Source organism: Petaurus breviceps, unplaced genomic scaffold (genome assembly GCF_028583685.1).
Source record: "Petaurus breviceps papuanus isolate PSGF00001 unplaced genomic scaffold, PetGlider_PUasm1.0 176, whole genome shotgun sequence".
Taxonomy (NCBI): domain Eukaryota; kingdom Metazoa; phylum Chordata; class Mammalia; order Diprotodontia; family Petauridae; genus Petaurus; species Petaurus breviceps.
In genome coordinates this window covers 14174718-14185644 of record NW_027185771.1, presented here as the reverse complement: position 1 = coordinate 14185644, position 10927 = coordinate 14174718, and the positions used below count along the sequence as shown (strand labels likewise).

The 10927-nt window shown below is 45.3% G+C and overlaps 1 protein-coding gene across 2 annotated transcripts in view; it reads left to right on the top strand.

Annotated features, from left to right (window-relative positions):
- Nucleotides 1–5840: 5840 nt before the first annotated feature.
- OSGIN1 (oxidative stress induced growth inhibitor 1) overlaps nucleotides 5841–10927 on the top strand; it is an 11613-nt gene continuing 6526 nt past the window's right edge. Inside the window, exons 1-2 of one of the 2 annotated variants that reach the window (XM_069085663.1) lie at nucleotides 5841–5999; nucleotides 10765–10854. In XM_069085663.1, the coding sequence (XP_068941764.1) occupies nucleotides 10812–10854 (43 nt within the window). In that variant the 5' untranslated portion in view covers nucleotides 5841–5999; nucleotides 10765–10811. Of the gene's footprint in view, nucleotides 6000–10189; nucleotides 10617–10764; nucleotides 10855–10927 lie in introns of those variants that run through there. The other variant, XM_069085662.1, reaches the window with a different exon arrangement.

Here is a 10927-nt window from a genome sequence, read left to right as displayed (position 1 = left end):
AGAAAAGAAAAGAAAAGAAAAGAAAAGAAAAGAAAAGAAAAGAAAAGAAAAGAAAAGAAAAGAAAAGAAAAGAAAAGAAAAGAAAAGAAAAGAAAAGAAGGACAAGGAGGGAGGGAGACAGAGTATATATGTATGTGTGTAGGTGTATAGACACACACATATATTTGGAGCACAGTTACAGAAGGAAGGCACTAAGGTTAAGGAGGGCCAGGAAGGGCTTCTTCCAGACTGAGGGATTTTAGCTGAGCCTTGAAGGAAGCCAGGGAAACCCAAAGATAGAGATGAGGGAGATCATTTCAGGCACAGGGGACATCAGTGAAAATGCCCAAGGTAGGAGACAGGCCCTGGGGATAGATAAAAGAGAAAATGAAATCATCCTTGCCCCTGGGGACTATTCTATAGGGAAATATAAAATTCATTCCTACAAGTATAAACAAAATGTATAAAAAAAGCAATATAAGCTCATTTGGAGGCAGCATTAGCAGCTGGGAAGTCAGGAAAGACCTCATGTAGGAGGCCTTGTGGGAGGCATTTGAGCTGAGCTCTGAAATGTTAGTTCTAGAAGGCACCTCAGACATGGAATCCAACCCCCTTATTTTACAGAGCAGCAGAGAGGGGGACGTGTCCTCTAAGTAAGGCAGTAGATGGCAGATCTAGAATACAGGCCTTTGGACTCTCTTCCCGGCATTCATTCCTGTAAAAATGCCTCCCTCTACATATAGAATCTTAAATGATGCCTTATGGGCAAAGATATAGAGACAGGAGTCCCTCAATACAGAATTCGGTTGGTGGATCTAGGAAGGAGCAGGAAAAGTAAAAAGAAAAAGCAGGGCGTCAGATTTGGGGGAGGGGGGCAGAGGGAGGAGCTGGTGTTCTGAGATGAAGGCAATGGGATCGCTTTAAACTCCATATGCTCAAACAAAGCTTTGCAAAAAGACCCCAGCCCCCATTTCTCCTTGCACTCCCAAGCCCTTTCCCCTATATCCCCCAATCTGGCCAGGTCCTGGGTTAATAGCTGCTTCTAGCAACAGCAGATGGGGAGGGTAGCCCAGGGGCTCGTGGACTAACATAGAGTACCAAGTCATAAAGCTCTAGGGGAGGAAGGAATCACCCAAATTCACCTTTGCTTCCCCACGTCTTTCTGTCTGTGTTTGCTTATCTCTGCCTCTGAAGCAGAACACACAAAACAAATTCTATTTCTGATAATCTGGGCATTAAATAAATAAAACAATCAAATAAGAGAGTCCATTCTTGGCCACCTATTTGGAAGTTTAGAAATGTCCAAAAATACTTAAAAAAAAAAAAAAAAGAAAGCCAGGCTTGGTATCATCATGAGGAGCAGGGGCTGCGGGAGCAGGGTGAAAGGAAGAAATTTGGAGGTGAACCCACTCACCTAGGACATCAGGGTTCCTTTGATATATCACTCCATGTATCCATTGACTCAAAAAACATTTATGAAGCATTTACTAAGGTCTAAAGCACAGGGAGCAAGCCAAAATAAATAAATCCTTCCCTTGACCTTTCCAGTCCATCTGTATAATGACTTTCTCCAGTCACTATCAGTAGCCTTGGTGCAGGAGTGGTGAAATTAGACAGGTGACTGAAGGTCGGTTCTGGATGAGGCAGAAGGTCATCGAGACGAAGGATTCAAAGGCAATAATTTGTCAAACATTAACCTAGCACTCCTTGACCCTGTTCTGCCCTTGTCCCCTCCTCTGGCTACCATGAGCCATCTTGGTCCAGAGACTCCTCTCAAGACCCCCTCCGGTGCTCCTAGATGCTTGATTCTGTGGTCTAGAAGGAATCACTGATTTTATCTTTCTGCCTCAGGTTGCCCATCTAAGAAAATCAAGGAAATTCCAACCCACCTCCAGGGGATGGAAGACTGAAGAGGATGAGGCAAGATTTGAGAAAGAAACACAGCATAAACGTAAGGTATCTCAGTTTTCTGGTTGATTTCATCCGAGCCAGTTCAATCCCTAAATATTTATTGGGCACTGTCTGTGCATAAAGCCTGGGATTAGGCACCTTTGGGTGAGACATGCTCCATGAGTCAGTGTCTACAGAGGCCAAAGTCCAAAGGGCGATCTTCATTAGGGCCAGCTGGCTCCAGAGAATGACAAAGCAGAGGAAAAAGCCAAACAAACAAAAACCTTAGAAATCTCTAATCTATCCAGATCTTTTTATGAGGAAGTAACCAGAGACCCAGAGGGGAGGTGATCTGTCCAAAGTCACCCATGTCAGAACCAGAACACAAAATCCAAGCCCAGTGTTCCCTTCCAACTTCATGCTTCAGTCATTTGGACTTAGACTTGGGTTGTGTCTCAGGTCTTTGAGCTTCAATAAGTAAAACTAGTTAAAAGTCTTCGCGTTGAATATTCCTATTAAAATGAAAATGGAGTGGTTCTGCATGAGTACCACGGAATGCTTGTGAGCAGTGTGCATGAGAAAACTTGTACAATGGCTAAAGGGCAACCTCGTGGTCCTCCCCTTTCCCCATCCTGCCCAAAGTCTGCTTCCCTTGGCTTGGAGAAGCAACCACTGAATTTATTTATTTCAGCCTCAGTTGACAGATCTTAAAAAAAAAATCAGGAAAATTCCAAGCCATTTCCACTTCCAAGGGATGAAAGAGTAAAGAGAATGGGATAAGACATGAGAAACAGATGCCAGGGCAGCCCCTTTCCCAAGGAGGCTCAAGAAGGCTGACTAGGTTTTCCCCTGAGTCATGTTGATGCATTGGGGGAGGGGTGTTGAGAGGAGGATGTAATGGTGACAGAAAGACTAGCACATGCACCACGTGTTTTTGAAGTCATAGTTCATTCTGGGTTCTTGGCTCTCCTCTTTCTCCTCTAAGATTTCACTCATCTGTCCTCACCTTTGATGAGTTCATCTCATCTCACGGTTTTAGCCTAAGTTGCTGATTCTCAATCTTGCATGCCTTATTCTGACTTCTCCTATGCTCCAAATCTAAACCTTGAAATAAGAGGGTTTTAAAGACAGGAAGGGTGTTGGAAAGCATGGCGTCCAATCCATCCTCTCATTTACAGAGGAACGAACAGACCCAATTTGGTCCAGATGACACAGGTGACGGGTGGTTGACCTAGTTGACTCCAATCAGTTCTTCCCACTATAATATCCTGCCTGTGGATATATCATGGGGAAGCTAGATGGTGCAAAGGAGAGAGACTCTCCCCCTACATGAGTCTTCCTGGAAGTCTTCCAGAAAAACTCATCTAGGGGGAATCAGGAAGACTTATTGTGAGTTCAAATCCAGCCACAGACACTAGCTCTGTGACCCTGGGCAAGTCACTTCACCCTTTTTGCCTCGGTTTTTTTATCTGTAAAAATGAACTGGAGAAGGAAATGGCAAACTCCTCTAGCATCTTTGCCAAGAAAAACCCCAAATGGGTTCATGAAAAGGCAGAACATGATTGGAAAGCAATTGAACAAAAAAACCAACCTGGACATCTATACTGGGATGTCCTTCCACAGTCTCAAATAACACATCCCAAACCAAGCTCGTCATCTTCCCTATCACCCCACCCCAAGATATCTCCTCTCCCCCGATTTCCAAACTGCACACTATCCTCCCAGGAAGATGATCCCCTCTCTCCATAATTTGAAATATCAGTTATCTCTGACTTCTTAATCAAAGCGCCTGGCACACAGTAAACACTTCATAATTGCCTGCTGATTGACTGACTTCTCCCTCTTTGTTTCTCTATGTCCAATCCATCATCAAGTCCCATCAAATTCTTCTTTCACAACCACTTGGATGCTTTCCTCCTTTTCCATTCTTATTGGCACCAACCTAGTCCAAGCCAGGCCTTCCTCCCCTGCTCAGCACCTGGAAGTATAGTGAGTGTCACCTAACTGGTCTTCCCACCTCCAGTCTCTCCCTGCTTCATTCCCTCAAACATAGCTTAATCTTCTCATAAACTACAATTTGTATCAGGCCAGTCCCGTTCTTAAGCGTCATCATCATCTGCAGCAGCAGCATAATTATCACAGTGCAGTAAAAAGGATATTTGGTGTCTTCAGTTACTCATGTGACCTTGAAATAGTTGCTTAATTCTCCTAAGCCCCAATTCCTGTAAAATGCAGAAGTTGGGTGAGATGGCCCCCAAGGACTCTTCCAGCCCCAAGTCTGTGATCCTTGGATTCCCTGACCTTTCACTCATATTTTAGTGTCTCTCCCCAATCAGGCCCCCCTGATCTGATCCCCTACTTCCTAACTTAATCACAAACACACACACATACACACATATGTGTATAATTTTTTCCCCTCTGTCCTGTGCCTGTCTTCCACCTTTCCTGTTTCGCTTATAACATAGCCTGACACTATGTTAGGCACATGATGGGGGAGGAAATGGATCGTAGAATTCTATATATTGCTCATAGCTCTAGAAGCCACCTAGTGTAACTTTGCCATTTTACAGATGCAAGAACTGAAGTTCCAAACAAATTTGTTCACAGGTTGTATGTTCATAGGATTGCAAAATTGGAAGGTCCTTTAGCTGTCATCTCAAAAGGTGTGCTCAGTAGCTGGGAGGTAAGGGGGACTAGCAGTCCTCTAAGGGGCCTTGCAACTCTCAGTACTGGAAGCCTATAAGACAAAAACCATTGGTTGGGGATTTTCCCAGACCTGAGGTCATTGGTCACCCTAGGACAGGAGCATGTTAACTATTTAAAATCTATGTTGTAAAGCAAGGGAAAGCCCTCGGTTTTAGGAGGAAAAAAAAGAGTAATTGGCGTCATATTGCTAAAGTAGTGATAAAAATCTCAGAAATGAGTGTCAGTGTTTGACAATAGTGTGACATCATGGGAAGAGCCCTGGATGAAGTCAGAGAACCATCATTCCCCTCCACATGCTCTAGAACAGGGGTGGGGAACCTGCCCTTGGTACTGTCCCTCCCACACTAGGCTGCATTTCCCCCCTTCTTGCCTTTGCCAGCCATCCCTCCTCATTCTGCCACTTTAGAATCCTCGTTGCCCTCAAGCACGACGTTATATCTCTATTTTGCATACACCTATAAATGTACCCACTCCCCTGAGAGAATGCAAGCATCTTGAGGGCAGAGATTTGCACTTTTATCTTTTGTCCTCAGTGCCTAGCCCGGCATCCAGCAGACATCTAGAAAATGCTTGCGCTGATTGATAGATTGAAATCCTGGCTCTCTGCTACACACAACCTGTGTGGCCTCGCTGTGGTCCCTTAACCTCTCTGGGTCTCAGTTTCCCCACCTGCAAAATGAGGGAGCTGGGCTAGTAAATAAAGATTTAGGTGCCGTGTTAAGTACTTTATAAAAGTCTCCTTGCACCCTCACAGCAACCTCAGGAGCGACTTTTATCCCCATTTGGAAAGTGACCGAGTCTGGGTTTGAATTCATGTCCCGGTGGCTCCAAGCGCCTCAGATAAGGCCCAGGAATCTCAGGTCCAAATTCTGTCTCGGGCGCTTACTAGTTGCAAGACCTTGGGCAAGGCATTTCACTTCTCTGAGATTCAGAGAAACGAAGGGGCTGGCCTCGGTGACTTTGCACGATCCCTTCTGGCGCTTTGTCTTCGAGTCTCCCTCCCCTCCCGGGTCAGAACTGACAGAGTTTACTCCCTGGTTCACGTCACGGCCCGAGCGGAGGTCCGGCACACCCGTCCGAAAGCCCCGCCGCGGGACTGAATCCCTGCGGGAGGACTGACTCTGGAAAGTCTCCGCAGAATGGAAGTGCGTCCCCTTTAAGGACCTTAGACAGGCCCGTAACCCGAGTAGCTCCAGTTCATTCATATGAAGGGACCCTGCTGACTCACGCTTATGAAAGTGATTTTCCTGACCCCGCCCCCCTCAACCCGGTGAAATAAATCCCTCGTCCCACTGGGCTCTCACTCTTGGATACTCATTGAGCAATGGGTGTCCTGGAGAACTAGCCACATCTGGGACCCTGTCTCCTTGTTCTCCCGGCAGAGCGAGACTTGTCGGATCTTCCCACCCGCGGCCCCTGATCAGGTGAGGGTTTGTTTTTGGAGGGGGGGTGGTGCCACAGCACCCCAAATGCCTGTGGGAAAATCGACCCTAGCCAGAACCTCGGGGCCAAGATCCTAGGGACAGCATAGGGCTGGTTTCCAGGAATCGCACCGGACCATTGCTGGAATAGCTCAGGTGTGTTCCCAGAGACCATTGGAGAGCGGTCTTGGGGGCTTAGCCGCTTTCTGCATAAAATCCACTGGTCCTTTGATTCGGAGATGCAGGGAGTCCCACTCCCACAGTCTTTCTAGGATGCTGAGGGGCTTCCCAGGGCACTTAGCACCTTCCCAGGCTGGGAAAGAACACCAAATCTGGCGTCAGAGGGTTCCTGGTGTACCCTGGCATTGCCCCTTTAAAAACTGCAATCTGAGGCAGTTTCCTCCTCTATAAAATAGGAACAATAATACTTTTTACTAACTATTCACTGGCCTGTTGTGGGGAAAGTGTGTTGATTTTCTCAAGTACTATGGAAATGTGAAACATTATTATGTTTCTAGTGAGTCTGAAGCATGCCTCAGTTTCTCCATCTGAAAAATTCAAGGTGGTGATACCTGGAGTCACTCACAGGCTTCATTCATTCATTTATCCAGGAGGCATTAATGTCTTACAGGGTGTTGTCGGAGGCTGCTTGTGAGGCTTTAAAGAGTGGCCTTTGCCAACTTTCTCCTATAAATGGCAGTTATTTTTACAGTTGTTACCATTAAATCCCAGGAGGCCTTTGGCATCTTCCCCAGGGTGACATCAGGCTCTTGGAGGGGTGGAGAAGTAGAATGTTTCTGAGAGTCTTTGGCCACGTCATAAGTAGAGTGTTTCCTGACTTGGGTTCAAATCCTGTCTTAGATACTGACTAGCTGTGTGACCCTGGACAAGTGACTTAACCTCTCTGGGCCTTAATTCTCTCATCTGTAAAATGGGGCTTATAACAATATCTACCTTACAGGAAGATCTAGTGAAGATCTAGTTAAAATAATGAATGCAGAGTGCTTTGCAAAACATTTTTTTTTAAGTTTGGGTTTTTTTTTTTATTGTGAATTCAACAATAATTAACAGTGATAACCATTTCAGGACATACCTTTGTCAGCCTTGAAATAGATGTTAACCTTCATGATAATGATGGTGGTGGTGTAAGAGGAAGACTGAATTTAAAGTCAGACCACTTGAGTCAAAACCAGGAAGGCTCTGCTAACTACTATTTGTATGAGCTTAAAACATTGATTAAGAGTCTACTATGTTCAAGGCACAGTGCTAAGCATTGGTGATACAAAGGAAAAGGGGGGGAAAAGCCCTGCTCTCAAGGAATTCACTTTAGAAAAGTCACTGCCCTGTAGGACTCAGTTACCTCTTCTGTTAAATGAGATTAGACTGAACTCTAAACTCTCTTTCAGCTAAGTTCCCAAATCTTAGGTTCCCAGTGAGAACACTACTGACCTCCCATCTTTGCCCAGGGAGGCTCAGGTAGGTTCACTGTGCCTTTAGAATAGTCTTAGGTTATTGGGAAGGTGTGTTCTGAGGGGCGTGGCCCTGGCACCCAAACCAGCCCCACCTCAATTCCTTAGGACAAGCAGTGAAGCTGCAGCTGCTGCCTTCAGTGAACGGTTGTTCAGGGATGATGGAGAGGATTGAAGATCTCCTGTAAATGAGTCAGGAATGTTGTCCCTTCCTTGTTCCCAACCCCTGCCCTCAAGGGAGCACCTGCCCTTCTCCACCCCTACTCCCTTGGGGGAGAGTCCAATTTCTGTGCTATGAGGGTGGAGTTCAAAACCACAGGTGTCCTGTCTCTGGGATGCAGCCTTTGACTTTGCCTTCAAAACCTGTTATGCCTAGGTAGGCTCAGGCCAGGATCATAGGATTTAGACCTTAAAGTTATGTACGATTCAACTCCCCTTTTTTTAATGAAGGAGGAAACTGAGGCAGTGTCGTATGATGGAGAGAGCATAAGAATTGGAACAATAATAACCATAGCCAGGATTTGAGGGCAGCTAGGTGGTGCAGTGGATAGAATGCTGGGTCGGAAGTCAGGAAGCCAGAAGGGATAGTCCTGGGCTCCCACCTGGAGGGATGTGATTGTCTTCCCTTCCATCCGTCCAAAATAAAACTGGACTCAGAAAAGTTGCTCAGGCTGACCTAGACCTGCTCAGCCACAGTCAGAGTTAAGTTACATTAGGATCCGTAAACCATGTTCTAAACTCTAAACAGGTCCATTTCAAGACTTTGCTATATCCTTGTTTGGAATTTTGTGTCCTCTTTGTAAAAGTTTCAGATGGCCTTGGAGCCAGTAGGTACATCAGAAATCATCTCATCCAGCCTATGCCCTGATAGAAATCCTCCCAACGATCTCAGTAAGTGGTCATCTAGATGCTGGAGAACAAGAAACTCATTAAGTCTTAAGGCCCCCCATTCCACTGTGGGGCTGCGCTCATAGCTAGGATGTTCTCATATTAAACTAAAACCTGCTTCACTTCATCTCCCACTCCTCCCCTGAGGCACCCCTGCCCCTCTTCGACCAAGCCAACAATTCCAGTCTCTTCTCTATTTCAGTACTTGAAGACACTTATCACATCCCTTCAAAGTCTCTTATTCATGTGAAATACATTTGGTTACTTTAACTGATTATCATACATTCCTTAGAATGTAATCTCCCTGGGAACTGGGACTGTTTCATTTACTTCTTTGTATCCCCAGGACCTAGCATGGTACCTTGCCTAGAGAGCACTGCAGGGGTGGTTTACCTTTCCTTCTCCAGCTCATTTTACAGATGAGGAAACTGAGGCAAACAGAGTGAAGTGACTTACCCAGGGTCACACAACTAGTAAGTGTCTGAGGCCAGATTTGAACTCAGAAAGAAGAGTCTTTCTGATTCCAGATCCAGCACAATATCCATCATGCTACCCAACTGCCCAAATAAAATCTAACAAATATAAAATAAAAGCAAATACAGGGTAATTTGGGGGCAGGGAGGCTCAAGCAGCTGGGGAAACAGGAAGGGGCTCAGGTAAGAAGTGACCCTTGAGCAGAACTTTGAAGAGAGGACTCTTAAGAGGTGTCACTGAAGAGGAAGTTCATTCCAGACAGAAGAGACAAGTGGGAAATCAACTGTTGTGTATGAGAAATATCAAAGGTCAGTCTTACTGGACCATAAAACGCTGGAATGAAGGAAGGGGACAGGGTTTATTAGGTACTTTCTATGTGATAGGCACTATGCTAAACTCACAATAATCCTAGGAGGGATTATCTTCATTTTACAATTGAGGGAACTGAAATAGACAGAGGCAAAAATGAATTTTCCAGGGTCTGAAGTCACTTCTGAACTCAGGCCTGCCTGACTTCAGGCCCGGGCCTCTATCCACTGTCTCTCCTAGCTGGAAGAGAAGTAAGGTATACTAAGGGTGGAAAGATAGCTGAAGGTCAGGTTTCAAACACTAGACAGTTTCTGTGTCATCCTAAGAGACAATAGGGAGCCATGGACATTTATTGGGGAGGTGGTGACATGATCAGAAGACCTGAACTCTAGGAAAATCACTTGGACTGAGGTTTGGATAGACTTGAGTATGGGAGACCAAAGTAGGAAATTATCACCATAGTAGTAGATTATTACTATTTGGGGGAGGGGGGCTGCTAGATAAGGGTTCTGTTGCAAGAGGGTGATAAGAACTGGCCTTGGAGAACTGCTTGTGAAGATCACAGATGTTAGATAATGGGCATTAAGGACTTTGTATTTCTTAAAACACCAGCATCATCAGTTCTTGTCTTTCCTTAAAGTTATTCTCCATTATTATCTTGTTCCTCTAGTGATAGCCCTCCTTCCTAGATCTATCTTAGATAGCCCTCTCCTATCATTCCAGTTTGTTTGTTTGTTTTAAACTCTGTTTGGGGGCCGCCTTCTAAATCTGTATCTCTTGTTATTCCTATCCCTACAAGGAAGGGACTTCATTTGCAGAGCAAAAATGATTGATGTACCTTGAGCCCAATGGATGGCCAAATCCTCCTTAGCTCAGGTTACCAACTCCACCCTTTCCCCCAGGTTGATGGCTGTCACTCAGGTATTAACCCCTATTCCCTACCCCCAGCATCCTATCATTACTGGTTTACTATGCCAAAATGCCTTTAACATATAGTAACAAGAATATATTTTTTCAAATTCCATCAGAGGAAGGGGAGGGTGGTTCTTCACAGGCAGACAGGTCAGGGCTGATCTAAGGAGCAAAATCAGATGAAGACAAGAATGCTCATGAAATGAAACCAGGGGCAGCTGCTGCTGTTTCTTCAGGGTTAAGGAGAGAGGAAGCCACTGATAAACACTGAAGGGATAACACTGAGAGGAAGGGAAAAGCTAGCTCAGGCTGGAACCACAGTCTCTGGTATTGGGAACCCTTTTCGGCACCAGGCAGGGTTCTAGAATAGAGTGTGTGGTACTTGGGAAGGGTAGGTCTGAGAGTGGAGACCTCCACTATGGTGCTTTGGACAGAGGACTGGATTTGGAATCTGAAGACCCAGGCTGGAGTCTTTCCCCTGCTATTTACTACCTTTTTGGATCTGGGTCAAGCCCTTCCCCTCTTTAGACCTTAATTCCTTATATGGAAGAAGAGAAGGTTGAACTAGGTAATCTATCTATTTGCTTCCAACTTAATTCTATCCTCTTACTTATTCGTAGACATGGTGCAAGGATCATTGCAGGCCAAGCTGAGAGATTGCAGACCTCCATGCTTAACAGTACATTGTTCGCCCTAATAATTCTCATTTTCTTCAGCCCTAACAGGTTGGTTTCTGGCTTTGAGAACTTTTCCTGTGACTACTATGTGTTTTGTTTGGAAGGAGCCCCTCCCAGTCATCATCATTGGTGAGTAGTCCCTTTTGAGGCAGAAGAATCTCTTAGGTTCTTGATTCCTTAGGTGCCAATGATCACTAGTCAT